Here is a 20,410-nt window from a genome sequence, read left to right as displayed (position 1 = left end):
CTCGCAAGACCTCGTGGGGTAGGCGGGATGCTCTAATATTATTGGCTGACATGTTCGTAACCATGACGACATCAACATCCTCACATGTGAAAGAAAAAAATAGTATCTTCATATCACCTCCCGCGACGAAGAAATAAATTTCAGCGACAATAAAAATCGAGATATTTCATCGGTAATTCACGCCAACGATCTAAAGGTTTTACATCTTTCATGAGATCGAAAACTGATCTACACTCAGAGCTAGTTAGTGTACGCGATCGTAGGTTCTGGAGTCAATTTTATGTGTGGGCTTCGAAATTTGATTTTTTTTCTTTCTTTGTTATCTTGTGTAATACTGTGTTCATTTATGTGATAATCGGGTGGCCAATGGACACAAAATTGAAGAGCAGTCAGTTAGAAGTATTGGCTATAACTTCTGGTCAGATAACACACTTGTGAAAAGAGCTACCAAGAGTATTAGGGGCTTCAATGGCTGTTATTCTACTACTATTGCAATAACTGCTGACTAACCTAACGGAAATACGAGATCAAAGTTTTCAAGATAAAAATCCTAAATTGTAGACATGTTTGGGTTTGCTGACCGTGGGAACTGTAAAATCCTCCCTAGCCGCAGACTTAGATACAATAAATGCGGACTCACCCACAGAACGAGGTAAGGGTAGTAGGTAAAGTCTGCATACGAGCCAAGTGACCCATCAGGCCAGAGCTTATCCCGCTTTCTGTAGCATGAAGGGACTAGGAGTATTTCTACTCCCCCTGGATGGGAGGCTAGTCTATCGCTGGGTTACCCCCAGCATTAAATTCGCCGGTACCCATTTATACACGTGGGTGGATAGAGGCACTGTGAGTGTCTTGCTCAAGAACACAACACAATGTCCCCGGCAAGGGCTCGAATCCGGACCGCTCGCTCCGGGGTCGAGCGCACTAACCATGAAGCCACCGCGCCTCCCACTAACGGAACGAGGACAAATGAATAATCCTTAAAAGAAATCTAACCATAACTTAAACTCTTGAGGAGGTTTCAACCAAGGTCAGCAATACTGCCTAAAGAAACAAGACAATTGTGACAACAATCGTTAAAAGCTAGAGAATTAACCTAGACGAAACGAACAACAAACTAAATACAAGGAAATATATGTGTTGGCTAACCTTGACTGTTGCACAGCCATGGATAATCACGAGAACAACACAAGGCAAGTTAAAATTAACAGTTGAGTAATGAACAAATTTAGCTTCTCAGCGATAGAAGCAATAAGACACTAACTTTTATCTGTTCATACGGCAAAAGGACAATGTTTTTAGCTTTAGAACGACTTTAATTTTATCTGCACCGTTGCGTAAAGTAGGCCATTACAAAGCAAAAAGTAGCAATGTTATGTGTTGAAATGCAACGTTACGTAATGTGATGTATTTTACCTAACAAAAATACTCATTCGTTACATGTTTGCGAAGTTTTATCTGAAATGCTCACAACTTATTATGCTGGGCTGAACATTTTTCGATCAGGTTTTAACGGTGAAAAGGACCTTTGTTTGCTTTGGAAAATCAGCCTATTGTTAAATTTAGTAGGTTCGTAGGTAAATTTAAATACATTGCATTCCATTGTTATCAGAGCTAGTCATAATTTTCAGTCGACCAAAAGAAACGAAGGCTCTGGGACAAGAATAGTCCCACCCACCCCTGCTTGACGCTTTAACGCCTTACGACCACCCTTTTATGATCAAGGGAATAGTTTTCCTTATTTCTAGGTCCCTGGTGAAATTTCAAATTGAGGACCCCTCCCCCCCCCCCCCGCCCCCGTCGCACAAGATCCTTGGTGTTCAATATGCCGTGGCATTGACAGCTGAGGCTCAGTAATTTCCTCATTTGTTAATAAATGGTACAAATTTTCGTTCCAATTTTTTTAGGGTTTCACGTTATCGGTATCAATGGCTGGTTGAGTTGATCTCTTTCAGAGCGTTAAGGGTGACTTAGCAATCTCTTGTTACCATGGTTACTTAGGATGGATTGGTTCTTCAAATCTGACCACCCTGCTAGATCGCTTCTGATCTGCAGACCTGAAAAAGCAACATGGATAGTTTAGTTGGATGGTATATGTTTTCTATTTAAACTTCAAAAGTTATTCTATTCTCTGAGACGAAACCAAACAAAACCAAAACAAAACGAAACGAAACGAAACAACGTACAAGAATTGTAGGTACGTAAAGGTTAAGTCTGTATATGAGCTGAGTCAAGCGCCCATCAAGCAGAATTAAGCTTATCTCCGGTTTCTGTAGCACGAAGCGACTAGGTCTGGAGTATTTCTACTCCCCCCTGGATGGGATGCTAGTCCATTGCAGAGTTACCCTCAACATTAAAATTCGCCGGTACTCATTTGTACACCTCGGTGGAGAGAGGCACTGTGAGAGTAAAGTGTCTCCTCAAGAACACAACACAATGTCCCCGGGCAGGGCTCGAACACGGACCGCTCGATCCGGAGACGAGCGCACTAACCATGAGGCCATCGCCTCCACAAAGAATTGCATTCTAAATTAATTCAATCACTTTTCCCAAAACGAATCAGGAAATTAACTCTAGTGTTGACATGAAATGACCAATTTATTTGCTTGGAGCGACTGCGAGTATTTCTCCTCCCATTAGATGGGATTATAGTCCATCGTAGGGTACTCCGTAGTAGTCTATCAGGTTGCCTTAACATTTCAATAGTAGCCAGTTATATACGTGCTGGTTGAGTAACAGACTACGGTTACAGTATGTTGCCAATAGCAACACATCAACCAATAGGGAACTGATCATCGTACAAATGTTTAGCAAGGGTGACTCTAGATAAAATATTGTTTACTTAAGGTGGTTGAGACGCGGTGGCCTCATGGTTAGTGCGCTCGACTCCGGATCGAGTACGAGTGGTTCGGGTTCAAGCCCTGCCCGGGGACATTTTGTTGTGTTCTTGGGCAAGACACTTTAAAACTCTCACAGTGCCTCTCTCCACCTGGTTGTACAAATGAATACCGGCGAATTTAATGCCGGTCTTAGCCCTGCGATGGACTTGCATCCCATCCAGGGGGAGTAGAAATACTTGTCGTCGCTTCATGCTACAAAAACCGAAATAAGCTCCGGCCTAATGGGTCACTTGGCTCGCATGCAGAATTTACCTTTTTTTTTTTTACTTTAGGTGACGTTTGTGCCGCCGTTTAGTAGCACATCAGACCGGAGCTTATCGCCGGTTTCTACAGCATGAAGTGACTAGGAGTATTTCTAATTTCCTTAGATGAGATGCTAGTCCATCACAGGGTTACCCCCAGCCTTAAATTTGCCGCTACCCATTTATACACCTGGGTGGAGAGAGGCATTGTATGAGTAAAACAACACGATGACCTTGGTCAGGCTTCGGACCTGGACCGCTCTAAGCATGAGGCCACCGCGTCTGTTATTGTTGCTTTACCTGGTTCGTAATCTTATTTCACCCTTCACTTTTGTTTCCTGTGTGACGTCATTCCAGGTCACCCCTTCATCTGTGGAGTACTCAATTTTGAGGCCTGGCAGCGCAGTCTTCACAACTAATTTTCCATCAATCACTCTGCAAAAGGTTACATGAGTTAACAAATTAACGTCAGTTTTCCATGCGTCTGTCCTGTTATTGATCATGAATTTCATCATAACATTGTCAAAGTAGCTGTGGATCCATGAGGCGATAGCCGAGTGGACCCGCAGACTACTTTGACAATGTTATGACGAAATTCATTGTCAATGACAGGACAGACGCGCTAAAAACTGACACCAATTGGTTTTTACGATAACAAATTGTCCGCTCCATCGCATAAGTTAAAATTCATGCGTCTTTCCGCTTATTGACAATAAAGATTAACCAATGAGCGCGCGAGAATTTCTGCAGTTATCGTAAAAAAAACAATTCATAGTAAGTATAGGAGAATTTTAAACTCGATTTCAGGTTCTTATTGAAAACCAACTTTGCTCCCGGTGTTGGCACGTGATAGGCGACACCCGTCTGATCAAACCGACCCAGTTCTCTGTGAGCCATCGTGTTCGCAAACTTCACCCAGTCACTAGTCCTTTCACGATCTTGTATATAACCTTTTGGGATGCTCTCCCACGAGGCTTTGTGCCACGCGCGTTCTGCCAAAGCCAAGAGCCGCGGAAAGAGCATGCTGTTCATCTGGTCAGCGGTACGGACTGTTTCTCCCCAGAAAGAGCCTTCAATTCCTGCGAGGGAAAAATGGCGGTAGAAAATTGGCATGAATTAGCTTCGTTTGTTTTGTAGAAAACCGGGTAACTATTCTTAGACTAACCTGATTATTGCGCACGCTAAAAATAGTCTCCAAGTTTGAAACTCACGAAATGCGATGTCCCTATAAACTAAGTGTTTTTCTTTTAATACAGCGAAACCTCTCCGCAACGGCCACTTTGGGGACAGAGGAAAATGGCCGTTGAGAAAACGTGGTCGTTATTGGGAGGTAGGGGTGTATTATAATACCTGGCCTGCTTCGTTTTTGGGGTGCAAGATTTTTTGTCAAAAAAGTTTATTTTAGCACAAATAAATTAAAATGTATCGATACAACAGCAACTAAACAGAAACAGCGGCCAAAGTCGCGCGGTACGGATCAAGTTTGGTGACCTTTTACGATAAAAAAATGGTATTTTGCATAAACCTTTCGTCAATAGTTGATTAATGGCCATTGTCGAGAGGTTCAAGTATTTTGGCCGGTTGAGACGAGTTTTAGTGGCTGTTTCCGTTGTGGAGAGGTGGCCGTTGTAGAGAGGTTAAAATAAGAGTGAATGTATGGACAGTCCGCCGGGACCAAAAATGTGGCCGTTGTAGAGAGATGGCCGTTAGTGGAATTTCGACTGTGCTTGTGTTCGAGTGGTGACCAGAAAGAAAAGTAGGGGCTTCCCCAAGACACTGTTTATACCTGTTCTCTGAATTTAGTTTGATAATTTCACTTTTCCTCCTTTGTCCCCTATTAATAAATTCCATTGTTATACCTCGCAACTCAAATACGCTTCCCAATTGGAAGAGAACGTGTTGGTCAAAACTCACTAACTCGCTAGGGAAACAACTTGAACTTTCGACTCGCACGCGATCAGGTGGTGCTCCTTGAAACCGCGGCAAATTTGTGTGCCAGCCGGCGTCAAGCAAACAATTTTTTGCAGTTTCGTTTTCTATTTTTGAGTTAGGAGGTATAACAAAACACTTAATGACTGGCTCCGCCGGAAACAGAGAGTTTTATTTCCCCTTGATCTCAACATTGAGGATCTCGGGGAAACAAAACTCACTGTTTCCCTTGGGGTCAGTCATTAAGTGCTTAATGTACTCTTGTTCCCCAAATCCCCTGGGACGCCCTCATTTTCAGTACTTCCTTCGAGCCATTTGCTTTACGTATGCTAGTTCACATTTCGTCAAACTTACCCAAGAGATTGGCTAAAATCTCCTGGAGTTCCCAATGCATTCGGTTGGCGAATATTCAAAGATCTTTTGATTGTCCGTGTAATCAGCAGCCCAGTACAAACCGCGCTCTTCAAAGTCTGCTTCGTAGGGATGATCAAGGTACAGACAGTCGGGGGGGGGGGGGGTCAACACAACCTAAACAAAATGATGCAAAAGAGGTTGCTTAATAATTTTCATTTGGATAGCCCCGTTCACACTATGGCTTCATCCACAGAATAAAAGGTTCAACTACTGTTCTTCTCGTTGTTGTTGTTGTTGTTTGCAAAATAGCGAAGTAAACGATTCGTCCGACAAAGGCAGAGAATTCACCGCACCGTTGCATATTAATATTGAACAGCTAGAGCAGTAACAGGCCTAATGGTTAGAAAGTAAAGACTTGTAATACTTGGGATTAACGCTGCCGCATTCAATGTGGTATTTTAGTCCACAAGAACTACAAATAACGGATCGATTGTTACCCGTAGTGGTTCTCGAACACGTTTTACTCCGTGCTTTGGGGCAACCTTTGGCATTCGCCAAGCCAACATGGCGGAAGCTGCCCCAATCGTAGAAGCGACATAGTGCTCAGAAACTGGCCTTTCCCGGAACTCTAGCTGCGGTAACCGCTTACCAGACAATTTCGAAGTTCTTTCTGTTAGCTACTGTTCATTGTTTCTTCCAGGGAGCGAGATGCAGACGAATAAAATAAAAATATTACCGGAGCCTTTACGACCACGGCCACAAGCCATCGTTTTGACAAAGAAAACAAATTATTTTTTTCTTTTATTTTTCACGGCCTCATAAGCTTACAGCTTTAAGCACTACCGTGGATAAACAAAATTTATTATATTATTGTACCGCAAGTACATTTAAATGGTTACACTCGAGGGTTTCATCCACAGACTTAGAAGTTAAAAAAGTTAGAACCACCTTGTACAGCATAATGAACAGTACCACATGAAACAGCTTTCATTTGAATGGTCACACACTAGGGTTTATCAAAAGACTTAAGCACGCAGTAATTACGTGGTTACCTTGTATCCTCCAGAAAGTGTCACTTCAAGATTCCTGATATCATTACTCATGCGCCAATAATAGGCGTAAACATCTTTGTTTTTAAATGTTCTCCTCTTTGTTAGAACGTCTTTGCCTCCGAAGAATACGTCACCCCACCCACCAAGGTTCAAGCCGTGTGTTTTAGTGATTTGAGATACCTTTTCGACGAATCGCTCAATCAGCTCTTTCTTTATTTGTTCCTCGTTTTTGTTTGACGCATTTGCCACTCGACCACAAGCTGGCGGTCCTTTCCAAACTCCCCACGCGACTTCGTCACCCCCGAAATGATAAAGAGTCAACGGTTGAATGTCACTGTGCATGCGCACCAGTGCTGACATCACGTGATCTACAAAAGCGTACGTTGAATTGATGCAGGGGTTCACAACTTCATCAGTGAAGTGCTGGATAGAAAGATAGCGAGATTGATCTTGGAAGTCACTTAGTAGAAACCTTTTCGCTTCTTTCTCGTTTCCTTGTTTCACCAATCTATCGTGACGGGCTATCATGCTTTTAATAGCTGCGTGACTGTGCCCTGGAAAGTCAAACTCTGGAATCACTTGAATGTGACGTTCTGTTGCGTGACGAAGCATTTCTCTGTAGTCTTCAATGGAGTAGTGCCCAGTGCCTGAGGTGCTGGTATCGGGACCTGAGCCGAGTTGAGACAGGATGCAATGTTTTTCTTGTAAGTCACGACACCTCTTAGATCCAATCTGGTGCAAAAGAAAAAAAAAATGTTACAAAAAAGGGGTAAAATGCGTTATAACTGAAAATGTTTTATGAAATTGTGAAGCTTACGAACACTTTTAAATACGTTATATTCATATTTATGGGGTTGGCTTAGCTTTTCTAGTTCATTCTGAACGCCATTTTCGCTTTTAAAATGAACGTCTATGAAACTAATAAAATTGTCAAACACGCGAACTGATGCTCGTCAACGCTGTTAGGCAGGTCACCGGAATAGCTTATCTGTCATGGGGTTACATTTTTCGCGCTATTTCCGTAGGCCTCCGAAGATTTCTGAAAACTACCCGAAGATGTGTCGACCTTTTTCCAATATATTCACTTATTCCATCAATTTTTTTATCCGAGTATTTATGCGTACTTGAGACAGTTCCTCAAGTGCTGGTATTTCCAGTCTCCATCCTTCGTTCTCTGACAGATGAAAGTGAAACTTGTTCATCTTGTACAAAGCCATAGCATCCAAAAGTTTCAGAATTTCCTGTTTGGGAATAAAATTGCGTCCAACGTCAAGCATCAAGCCACGATACGAGAAACGAGGAGAATCTTTGATTGATACTTGCGGAACCAGGCCTTCGTCGTCCATGAGGGCGAGGAGAGTCTGGATACCATAGAACACCCCAGAAGGCCATTCACCAGTAATGGTGATAGTGTTTTCCTTGCCCTGGTTTACATGAATTTGATATGACTCATGCGCAGTGAGTGAAAGCCGCTGATTGCTGTTTGGGGCTACCAGTGAAAGCTTGATCATTTTAGCGGTGTCAGGGTCCTCTCCAGATGACGCTTTCAATCCAAGTTTGCCTTTGAAGAAACGAGATATGACCACAAAATAGTAAGAGTACTTATACTTGATTAAAAAGATGCAAGATCAGGACAATCAAGAGATTCTAACCTAGAAGTTATCTGCTGTTGCAATAAGTTTTTCAAAGTGCTTGGTTAGAATGTGACTGTTTCCCACATGGGCAATTTTTACTTTCGTACAAATGCACTCAATTTTAATATATACATGCAGGATTTTGGAGCATAACTTACTTGGGTAATGCCTAACGAAGCTACTGCCACAAAAGCACTTAATAGCTTGGCACTTAAAGACGTTCGCGCGAAAATTTTCCAGTCGATGGAATTTTTTTAAAATTTTTACTGCAGTCAGACAATGAGTTACTTGTGCCAGGAATGCAAAAAAATTGGGGGTCACCGAATTCGTTTCAAAGATAAAGTCAGTGTGTGGAAAACTACCATGATTTTGAAAAGTTGGCGCGCGTTATTCAACATGGTCTACAGGGGTTTATAGTTAAAAAATATCGAAGGTGAGTCAACGGAGACAAACGATCTTAGTCATATTTTGTAGAAGTGGGTCTGTTGCGTAAATAATTCCAAATTTTACCAACGTTTTCGCAAAACATAACCCTTCAAGAGGCATTTGAAACCGCCGTACAGATAAACGGAGAGCTTAAAATAAAGGAATTCGATGGTGCATTTTGCAAAAAATTCAAACTTCTAATCGATAGATTTTCTTCATTTTTTCGCTAAACGTAGAAAATCGGTAGAGAAAATGATCCACCAAAGAAAAATAGGGGTCACCGAACGTCCAAGATTGTTTAATCGTAGCAAAGCTATAGCAATTGCTATCTGCCCTTTCATTGTTCTTTAAATTACCTAGCGCGCGCATCGATACATGACGTGGCTTGTGAATTTTGTGTGCAGTAAGGATGCGCAGAAACAATTAGCGCGAACGTCCTTAAATATCATTTTTTCAGTAATGTAAACAGAGACTTTGAAACGAAAGAAAGAAAGAATTTCGAAACGTTCCTGTACACGCATTTGAACTCAGAAAACCTTCTATAAACAAATGTCTCCCATACTTGCCAAGAAGTGAGCTTCATTTTCCAGCCCCTTTTCTCCATAAACTCGCCACTCCTTTCCCACAGACACTTTCCTCGTTTTGTCAGTGACAACGAGTTCTTTAGGAGTAGGGATAACCATATATGGTGCATGTCCGAGATCAGCGACATACGCAGTACTGAACTCGTTCCAGGTGAGCTTGTCAGACGAAAACACGAAACCGAGGTCTTCGCCAGCTGTGTTAGTAATGGTTCTTGGTTCCAGTCCATCACTGGCAATGTACCAATTGGGTGTCAGGTTACAACGAGCTCTAAAAAGTGAGGTGTTGAATTGGACCTTGATGGCATCTCCCGATGCTATCGATTGGAAATGACTGAGCGGCTCCAATTTATAAAGACAACCATTTATGTGAGTCATTTTTAAATTACTTCCTCCGGGTAAAACATAGCCTTCAGGGTTATTGGTTAGCTGTTGCTCTTGAATGATTCCCAACACACAAATGTATATTGCCCATTTTCCTTTCCTAATGGGACCTGAACCTCCGTTAAAAAGTGTTATTTGTGCCTTCTTAGGGGATAACACATCAAAGTAGAGTTTCAAGTGTTCGGCCATGTTGTCAATATCCACTTGGCATAACCCTTGAATGCACAATGGACTCTTGGTAGAAGGTGATAGTATACGGTTTGTTGTTTTTACTGGATAAAAGTCGTTGATGACACGTTCTCCAGAAAGCGAGAGCATATCTGTAATTAAAGAACACAAAGTCAGATAAAGCGCTATATAATTGAGTGTCGTAGAACCAAAACTAAAGTAATCACTCCAGTCAATACCGAGGACTCAGATGATCCAGTGAACCAATCAAAACTCGAAGTAGTTACATGTAGCTGACGCGAAGCGCGCGAAAACGCGTGCGAGCGAGCCACGATTGGACCGTTTTGGTTTTACCTCTCAGTATTAAATAAAAAATTGGCGCAAGTTGTTTAAGGCCAATCGTGCAGCGCAAAAAGTGCTAAACCAATAGGCCGTTTGCGATATATTAAAATTCATCTTGGCAGCGAGGCCTAGAGGACACAAACAAAGAGAAATTGAATGACCATGTTTATTCATTTCTTTTGTATGCACAATTTTCGACACTCAAATAAAAATCGCTCTATTGCACTTACTAAACTTACTAAACAAAGGAGAAGAAAAAAGAAAACCCCTTCCAGTCTACTAAGCAAATCAACAAGAAGAGTGTCGTCATAAGATCGCTCATCGCTTAATAGCCCAATTTCGATATATTAAAATTCATCGAGGAAATAAATCCGACAAACCCTTAAGTTAACCGGAGCCTCGTGCTGAGGTCTATTGTTTTAATTAATACATCGAAATTGGTCTGTTAATTGGTCTATTAAGTGATACTGGTACAAAGTTAATTTTTGCTTCAAAATGCATAAAATTGTACGTTTAGGATTTTAAACGCCTTGCCCAAAAGCTATATCTATCGTTTACGCTGTCAGGCAATAAAAAAATAAATAAATCGAAAACCATTCAGTGGATAAAGTCAAGAAATTGTTATGTTTTAGGAAATAACTAAAGAAGACATTTCTGCAAGTTTTAGATTTGTGCGTTTTCCCAAACTTCAGATATTCATCGCAATGTTTCGTTGAAATTTACAGAGCCCAGTACGAAAACGCCATGTTGGTTTAGTTCCTTGGTGCACCGACAACCTCGTTCCCAGGCTCTCTCTTCTAGGCCTCCATTGGTCGTTGGAAGACGAAGGGATGCACAGGAAAGGGAGCCTGGGAACGAGGTTGGTGCACCAATAGGTACACCGACATGGCGGCCGAAAAATAGTGTAACCATCTGTAACTTACTTTGGCTATCTAGGCGACTGATCATCTGTACTGAACAAAAGAAGCATTTACATAAGCACTTTTCCTAATGATCTAGCTTCTAAAAAGAGCTAAAAGTCATCGACAAACGCGATCGTAGCTCTGTCGGTGTCACGCACCGCCATAACTCTGAAATTCAAAATGCGCAGGTTTCCAAACGAAACACACTATTGAGCTGAAAATTATAAACAGACATAAATTTACCGCTTCTTATGCCTAATGAGGATAAAAACTTTGGTGGCTCTTTAAAAAAATCTATGACGTCACGGTAAAACGATCATTCAACTTGGCTGTGTTTCATATAGATATACTCCGGCTCGTAGTTTGTCTGATGTGGTAAAAGTAGAAATCAATATCTGATGTACGCAACATGCGATAAAGATTCGTACGTCCAAGTGCTTTTTTGAACAGTACAACACTGATTCAGAATGCTAGCTTCTAATTACTCAGTGTATAAATTTACCTCGAGGATTCCGTCGATGAGCTGTCGATGGCAAGTGGGACAACGGAAGTATGAAACTCAGTGCCAACAGCACACCGGTAGTGCAAAGCAGGCATCGAACTTTGCTTTTCAGAACGAGTTTCTTACATACAGTGAATTTTTGTATTGAAAATATCTGCATGGTTTTAACTTGGGCACAGAGTCAGAGTCAGTCAGGTCATCAAAATTTGGACTCGAATATATTAAATTTCAGCTCTCAATGTCACGGATCGATTTGTGTGACGTAACGTCAGAGCGAACAGTTTGACAGTTTCTTGAGTTTTACTTCCGATTATTATACATTGTAGTCACCATCTGTCTTCTCATTGGCTAGAAGTCATTGTTTAATATTGGAACATGGTGTTTCATGTCAATGCGTATGGACAAGAATCAGTATAAGCAATATGACCTCCATCCACACTACGCGGTCGGAGGAATTTGAAAACGGAGGTTTCGCTCTGAAAACGCATCTGTACCGTTGCAGTTATGTCCTATGTAGCAGACATGTCCTCTGACGTAATGTAATATACGGAGCCAATCATATCATGCATTCTATCCAATAACACGCAGCATAAGACTGGTAACTAAACTCCGTTGCAGTTCGGTCTTCGAACAAAATTGATTTTTGGAGGGGTAGCGTACGGAAGCAGTATTTGACTATGTATGTCTTTACTCTGAACCAGAGTGACTCTGAACGTAAATATGCAGCGACTATTTACAAGAATGGCATTTACCTCACAAGATTTCTATCGGAAATTGACCACTTAGTGTATTTTCAGTTTCAAATTCAACATGAAAGTTCGATCGAAGATTTAAACAGTGGTTGCTCTCCGGTTTGCGAACTGCGTGTTCCCGGCCAGCCAATATTAAACTCCGCGCTTTGGTTATCCTCAAATTATTCAGATCGTTTAATGATATTACAGAGGCAAAACAAAATTCTGAGAAGCAGTGTAACCAATTTTAGTTTCGGTGCTGTAAAACTACCACTCAATCTGCGCAATATTTCTCTATTCCCAATCTTGTCCTCTTCTCAGTATAAGTTTGTTGAGGCTGACTGAACCTTTTTGGGTAAGACGTCTCCTGTAGCATCGAACATTTATTACAGAAATTTTCTTGTCGAGTAGATTTTTATGGCCGGAGTGCTTTCTAACTGTTCCTAGTTCGCTTTGCTTTACGAAACAGCAGTAGTAGTCGAAAAACCATAGAGCACTTTGTGGCCTATTGAAAACACCACAGAGCGCTTTGTGGCCTACTCAAAACACCACAGAGCGCTTTGTGGCCTATTCAAAACACCACAGAGCGCTATGTGGTGTTTTATTTTGGGATTTAACATTGAAAACTGGATGGCTCGTTGACTCGCAAGTATCTCACAGCTATTTTCTGAGATAATTTGGTTTTTCCAATTTTCACACCACAAAGCGCTTTGTGGCCTATTCAAAACACCGCAAAGCGCTTTGTGGCCTATTCAAAACACCACAAAGCGCTTTGTGGCCTATTCAATACACCAGAAAGCGCTTTGTGGTCGTCATCGTAATCATAGCGATTCTGTCAGTGGAAGTTATACTATGTGGACAAAACTGGCAGAGGGGCTCTCTTATTTTGACAGGGAGGTTCGCAAGATTTTCGCACCACCCCTTACATTAATTATGCATGCAATTTTTTTGACTGACTCGTTCTTTTCACGATTGCTGTTTGAGTATAATGTGATAGTTTGAGATAGTTGCATACATAATTAATGTATGGCGCTGTACGGAAATCGTACCTGGAGGTTAGCCGAGTGCTCTCAAAGAAACCTCTGAAAGGAACTAATAGGTTTTCGCAAACGTGCTGAGCAGGGTTATGTTGAACACTATTTCAGTTTTTGTTTTTAGAAAGAAATATCACCGAATCTCGGATATAAGACTTGATACCCTTAAAAGTACTCGTTATGGTTATCAGACAGAGCACTGACTGCTAATGAGATTTGCATTCCTGGGATCGGCTGGAACTAGCTACAACGGGTGCGTGTTATTAACCGGAAGAGACGATGAAAATGAAAGCAGAAGGTTGACAATTAGGAATTCAGTGATACCTCAACCTATCACTTGTTTCGGTTAGAGAATCTTAGAGGGATTTATTATGTTCATTGATTTATAGCTCTGTTGTTAGTCCTCGTTTGTAGGCACACCCCTCAGGAATTTAGCATTGAACATGGAATGAAACTTACGTCGGATACTGATACGGGTATTTCTTTTTTTTAATAAGTCTATGGATCTCGCCATAACATTGCAAGGCGAAGAACTCGACCAATGTTTTACCAACACGGACCTCATACTAGTTCAATAACATAATTCAGTTATGACAGAGAAGATTACAAATCTTTTTTTATTTATTTATGGCTAGACTGGAATTTATACAACTGGTGTTTTCATGAGCAGGTATAATTACCATTATCACTATCAACTGGAATCTTGTAGATCTTTCTACACACGGGCGAACCAAAACAATCTGACTTGTGACCTTGAATTAATTCGCTTGAATTATCTGCAGTGCTCACGTATGATACAAACCGTTGCTTTATCCAAACATTTTCGAAAATTGTATTTTAGGGCATGTTTTTAGCCTGTGTTGTAAAACCACTATAATCTTGAGATTTGTATTGTTACAAAGGCAAAATAACCAAAGTTAGAATTAGTTTGAGAAATTCTATTTTTGACAGATAAATGCCTTTTGGACATACTAATATAATACTTATCATTGCATTTAGAGTGGTGCACTTCTAACAAAGGCCACCAAACTAATTTTTTTTCATCATTTTTTCACATGTTTTCAACAACTTTCCTATGGCTTCCATTCAAATCTGGCAAATTCAAATTATGAAAAGAAATGTGAGAGGTGGAGTTGTCGACTGATCAACAGGTTACATGATGCTTGATATTTTCACCATTCATGCATTTTGATTAGCTTATTTAAACCAAGGAAGGTGGACACAGTTAGTCAGGCACGACTGTGACTGGGTTCTTATTACAAAGATGAAAAGTTCTGTCACTCTTTTGTCCCTTAAATCTAGATCCAACAAACTAGTCACAGGCAACACAGTGATTTGTGGTTCATTTAGTAAAAAAAAAAAGTAATGACATATTTTCTTCAGCCTTTGAGCTTGGGCTAATTTGAATAAGCTGTTGTAAATGTAGAACAATCAAAACAATTTCAGACTCATCCTCTATTTACTTAATTATTACTTATTAATACATCTGTTAAAGAAATCCTGATAAAAATTTAAAAAATCCTCGAAATAAATACTGATTTTATCACTGTCACTAAACTCATCCTCTATTAACTTTCTGTAGACGTGTTCATCATCATTGTCTTGTTCTTCTTGCCCTTCCGCTTGTTTTTCTTGATCCTCTTGTCCTTCTTCTTCTTCTTTGTCTTCTTCTAACTCCCCCTCCTCCTCATCGATCATATCATCTAATGCCTCCAGGTATGGTTTGGCCAGGCTATTAAAAATATGGAGAGGGATTTACTTCATCAATAGACACAACAATATTGTGGAAAACTGAAACTTTCTGTGAAGGGGCCTGTTACGGCTATTTCGTGTTTTCTTTGTGTCCTTTTTTGTTCCGTATGTTAATGCATTTTTTCACACTCTGCATGCTTTTTTTTCTCGCGTCGTATGTAAATTTCGTTGCGTATATATTTGTGTTATCCTTTCATGTTAATTTAGTGCTAGTTTATCGTCCGGTACACTTGTATCTTCTTGGTTCCCTGAACCCCGTTACCAGCATTTTGGGAGCCGTTTAGTTTATCGTCTGTTTGTATTTTCCTCTTAGTTTTCTGCCGTCTTCAGTTAGTTATTTGTAGTAATTCGTTTCATGTTTATCTTTAGGAATTTACCTTCCTCCTACGGAAAGTGAAATAAATTTGCTGGACTAATTGAAACTCGCTTTAAGTTGTGTCTGAAGTCGGCCTTTGCCTCTTCAGGGCCCATTTCTTGAAACTTCCTGGCTATTCAAGGGCTTGTCAACTTACAAGGACCGTTTTCAGGCTGCTGTTTTGGGCCCAAAGCACCAAACTACCTAATGAAACTTAAATCAGTTTTTAAAAAGAGCATTGGAATTATAATCTAAAGTACAACAGTAATATTATTATAATTCAAATTATAAATATTCATACTGTATTTTGAAAGTGGAAGTTTTTTCACGAGGAATGTGAACGCCTTAAAGAGATCTTTTCCCGACTGTGCTATCCTGACGACCTTGTGCAGTCAATCATTCGCAGATTTATTGAATCAAAAGTGTCCGAGGATTCACATACTCGAGTGGCTGATAAAAGAGAAGCCCCAGTCAGAATCGTGTTGCCCTACAAGGACCAGAAATCTGCAAACGTAGTACGTAAACAGCTGGCTGACCTCAGTCAGAAGATCAACGCAGATATTAACCCAGTTTACACAAGTAGAAAGATCAAGGATGAAATTAAGGTCAGGGAAGACAAGCAGCCTCTTGTGAGTCAACAATGCGTGGTGTATTCATTTCAGTGTGGCCTGTGTGATGCAGGCTATGTCGGTTACACGTGCTGACACCTACACCAACGAAATGAAGAACACAAAGGATTGGCAATCGGAAACCACCTCAGAGAGCAGCACAATATGGCGCCAGAAGACATCGTACAGAGTTTTCGAATCTTAAGAAAGTTTCAGAACAAACTTGGCTGCCTTATTTTTGAAATGTTTTTTAATCAAAGAACTGAAACCAATGCTAAACAAACAGTGGGATTCAATTCGCGCCAAATTATTTGTTTAGAGCAATTCTTGCTAAGATTATTTTATTTTTAACACTTTTTCACATATTTTATCACATTTTAGCGTTCGCCACATTTTTATCTATCATAAGTTGTTTTTAACATATTTATGGCTATATGCTAATGTAGAAAATTTACTCACTTGAAAATGACCTCGTAGAGGTCGAAACGTCGTGACTTTTTAGCGCTAGTTTTTATTTCAAAATCGATTTCTAAGAAACTACTTATCAACATACTGTATTTCTATACCTAAATAAGAAAACCAGTTTTTGATTAATATGATGCAAATGGACTTCTCTATAAACTCACTTCCTTCGACTTAATGTCTGCTAATTTTTCACGCAAATAGCAAATCACCAGTTGTGATTGCAGTTACCCGTCTCACTCTGCATAGCAATTTTCAATTTGGTTTCAAAATTATCTTGCATTTGGGTTTGCATCACTGTGCTCTGTTTTATATCCTGTACTTTCTTTGTTTTGTTGTTTGTAATATTGTTAATACTCTGGTTCTGGTTTCAAGGCACTTCAATGAAAACTGTTCAGACATCACTTCCTTCCTGCATGAGATGAAGTAATAATTAAAAGCACATGCCATTTTTGGTCTGGGACACTGATGGGGATTCCTGGGCAGGCCCCCAGAGGAGCTCCCATCTGCTTTCAAAATTATATCATTAGCCTAGCAAAACTAGTGCCAGTTCCAAACCCCACATTAGAATTTAAAATCCTTAAAACTCATAGTCTTGTTGTTATTGGGATAAGATGTTCTAGGTTCCGAGCTACTGTGTCTGAAACACCTCACAAGATTAGAAGCCACAGATTTAGGAAAGCCATTCCCTAACAGAAAGTTTTAATCATTGTTCTTTGTTTCTGAATGAGAGAGTCTATTTCACATATACGAGAAGCCTGGTGCAACAAGGCCTAACCCAAGTAATTTTGCTAAGTCAACGTACTTGACTAGAAAACAAGACATTCTGTCCAGTGTTTGTGTGATTCCTATAAATGGCAATGGATGTTCTTTTCAGAGAAATGTCCAGGAAATTGATCAAGCCATCTTCAAATTTGTTGACCGTAAAACATGTCAGATTTATTTGGTTTGTCCATCAACAGCATATCTTCAAAATAACGTCCATAAAACTACTCATTTATAAGGCCACTGTCAAGCACTTTACGAACAATATCATTTTTGAGTTCTGTCATGATAAAAAAAAACAACAACGGCCTAATGAAGAACCCAACAAAATGCCATCAGTTTGGTTGTTGAGTGCTCTCTCAATTAATTTGGTGTTAATCAATTTATTGTCATTAACTCCAAAGAAACCAATCTGAACAACTGTCAGGGCTTGCTGTCAGGGCTTGCAAACTCCAATTCCTCTTAGAGTGAAAACAAGGTGTTTTCCTTCCACATCTACATGGGAGAGTATCATAATTTATGTGGGTGGTGGTGGTGTATCGAGTTGTGTTTGACAAACCCTTTTCATTTTTTATGTTTCTGCATATAGCAATATAAAGGAACTGTTTTTTAACTGTTTAATAGCAAACCACTTTATTTTTAAAAAGTGTCTGTTATTTTTAGTTGAAGTTAATTTGGCTAGCAATTCCTTGTTATTTAAATGTATGTTGCTTGAAAACTGTGATCTGGTGGCTCTAGATGCAATTTGAGTTTTTCTGTAATTTTGAAAAGTCAAGCCCCACTGTTTGTTATTAACATTGTATCAAAAGGATAACACCATTCTTATCATGGTTATTCTATTGATTCCATTTCATCATTACTTAAGGTGGTTCTGCAGTTATTGTGGGCACACTACCCCATGTCAAAGTTTGCAACATAATTTTTGGGGCATTGAAGTGTTGGCTAACAAATTTTGGGAAATATTTTGTCTTTCACTCGGTGATAATGTTACTTAATTCCATTTACTGGGGATAATATTTTTATTCTTACTGGTGTTTGACTGGACTCCATTTTTTGGACAACAACACTACCAGTAAAAAAAATTTTGCTGGCATACTTTTACTCAATTTCTGGAACCAGCTTATTTTGACTTAATACAAACCATGCCCAAGTTTCGGGGAAATCATTTGAGCAGAAGTTCAGAAGTATTAACTTAAAGGTCAAAGACATGTAAACTCAACTCTAACATTCACTGAAAGTTTCTACAATTGACTCTCATTTCCAAAACAAGCCATGAACCCAAATTTTGTGAGAAGCTTGCCCCAAAGCTTGCTAAATAAAAGTGGCTAGTCAATTAGTGATCGTGTGAACCATAAAAAGCATTAATCCCTAGTTCTTAAAATACGATAAAATGCTTGATAACCTCATTGAATTTTCAAAGATGCATTTTGCAACAGTATTTGGAAATAACTTTTGTGTCAAAGTCTTTCCACACAAATTGTTCAGTATGGCAATATTTTGGCTATAAGTTTTACTGTTGTGACTCAAAAAGAAATGGGGCACTGTTGTCAGGATTGTAAGCTACTCCCCGACTGATCTCTGGTGAGGAAGAGAAGCAGTTTTATTAATCTATGATTACAAATACAAAATAGGTACTACAGGTACAGGCTGAGCCATCTTTTTGCCATTCCTTAATATATAGTTAAAAAGACAGTTATTAATAATAACAATAATAATAAATAAAAATAGTAATAAAAACAACAACGATGACAACAAAAATAATAACAATAATATTAATGATAATGATGTGCTTCTGGGCATGAATTATGTTTTTATTCATGACAGTTGGTTCATCATATTTGACCAGTAAAAGTGCTTCACTGGGTCTATTTGTTAGAAAAGTGGAGTCTCATCAAAATGTGTGGGCACAGTTCATGGATGTTTAAAATCTTGTGAGGGATGTGCTCTATGACTGATTAATCACCCAATGAATCACTGTTGCAACACCAAAACAAGAAGGCAAGTTTATAAAAAAGTTGAGCATTTCTGCAAGTTGAAATTTTCTCGCGAGTGCTAATGGGCAACAAAAGTCTACTAGGTAGGCAACTAAAAAGACACACGGGGAACCAACCAAAAGAGAACTAGTTGCCCAAAGGGCAAATTAGCAAGAAAGTTAGTGTCGAACATTGCATTAATAGCCATCAAGCTCATTCTAAGAGCTTTGTGGCATCCAAAAGTTTTCTTTACTCTGCCTCCTCGACTCCTCAACCTCTCTTAATTCATTTATGTTTGTTGTGCCCCAAACCACTGCAGGAAAGAAAGTGAGTGCTTTGTACGCTGTAAGTATACATGTAGAATACAGTAGGGGCAATTGTACATGTATGGTTTACCAGTTTTGTCATTTAAGTTAAGGTTGTCATTTGCTAACACAGAAAGCTCAACTTCCTACAAGCCGTCTTGTTCACAGCTTTTGGGGTTTTAAATAAGAGTCACAACAAAGAATAGAAAAAATATGTGCACTGCGACAAATGCTTGAGTAACTACATATGATATGCAAATATCTTCTGTGTAACATGCAGCAAAAATTGCTTGTATCACTGCCATACATCTATACCTTAACCTATAATATACCACAGAACCTCCCAAACTACCGGTAAGTAGAGACTTTTATTTTATATCAATTTTAAAAACAAAATTATTTTGTTCTAGTGGGGAAATTGGGTTGTTGACTAGTTTAATGGATACACAAGGATAATAAGCTGTGCATTAATGTGGTACTGTACAATCACTTCTTCCTTAAGATTTTGAAACTCCATCTACTAAACACTCCCTGTGCTAAATTTTAAGCCTTCATAGCAGGGATGAACAGGAATTAAAAACTAGAAACTGGCTAATTCATCCACGTGCGAAGAAGATGTGTTTTGAAAAATAGTTGGCCTTCTCTAACACATAATAGTTGGCTTTCTCTAATACATAAGAGTTGGCTTCCTCTAACACATTTGGTTTGCAATGTTCTTCTTAGTATTGCTGGAGTACTTAGTGTACAAGAAAAAACTCATAAGCTAACCAGATATTGAAGCATAATATGAGGACATAAGCCCTAAAATTCTTGAGAGAGTGCTGCCATTACAGTTAAGACCCAATTACGTACAGGTAACAAAAAAATGAATTATTTTGGCAAGACACAACTCTAAAAAAGTTATCAATGCATGGCAACTGATACATATCATGGTAAGGGCTGATGCTCACCATCCCTAGTTCCTTCTCCACTACGACTTTCTTCTGTTTGTGCATGTTTTCCCTCATCC

At 39.6% G+C, this 20,410-nt stretch overlaps 1 protein-coding gene across 1 annotated transcript; it reads right to left on the bottom strand.

Moving 5' to 3' along the window:
• Positions 1–1,801: 1,801 nt before the first annotated feature.
• LOC145495746 (beta-hexosaminidase-like) lies at positions 1,802–11,835 on the bottom strand. Its single transcript, XM_081475340.1, has 8 exons — positions 11,417–11,835; positions 9,100–9,822; positions 7,602–8,038; positions 6,478–7,209; positions 5,464–5,599; positions 3,969–4,233; positions 3,443–3,577; positions 1,802–2,057 (listed from the first exon to the last, which is right to left on the bottom strand). The coding sequence occupies exons 1-8, from the start codon at positions 11,574–11,576 to the stop codon at positions 1,994–1,996; spliced, it is 2,652 nt and encodes an 883-aa protein (XP_081331466.1). The 5' UTR covers positions 11,577–11,835; the 3' UTR covers positions 1,802–1,993.
• Positions 11,836–20,410: the final 8,575 nt, after the last annotated feature.

Source organism: Orbicella franksi, chromosome 8 (assembly GCF_964199315.1).
Source record: "Orbicella franksi chromosome 8, jaOrbFran1.1, whole genome shotgun sequence".
NCBI lineage: Eukaryota > Metazoa > Cnidaria > Anthozoa > Scleractinia > Merulinidae > Orbicella > Orbicella franksi.
The sequence above is the reverse complement of the archived record's forward strand: the minus strand, read 5'-3'. Positions and strand labels throughout refer to the sequence as shown.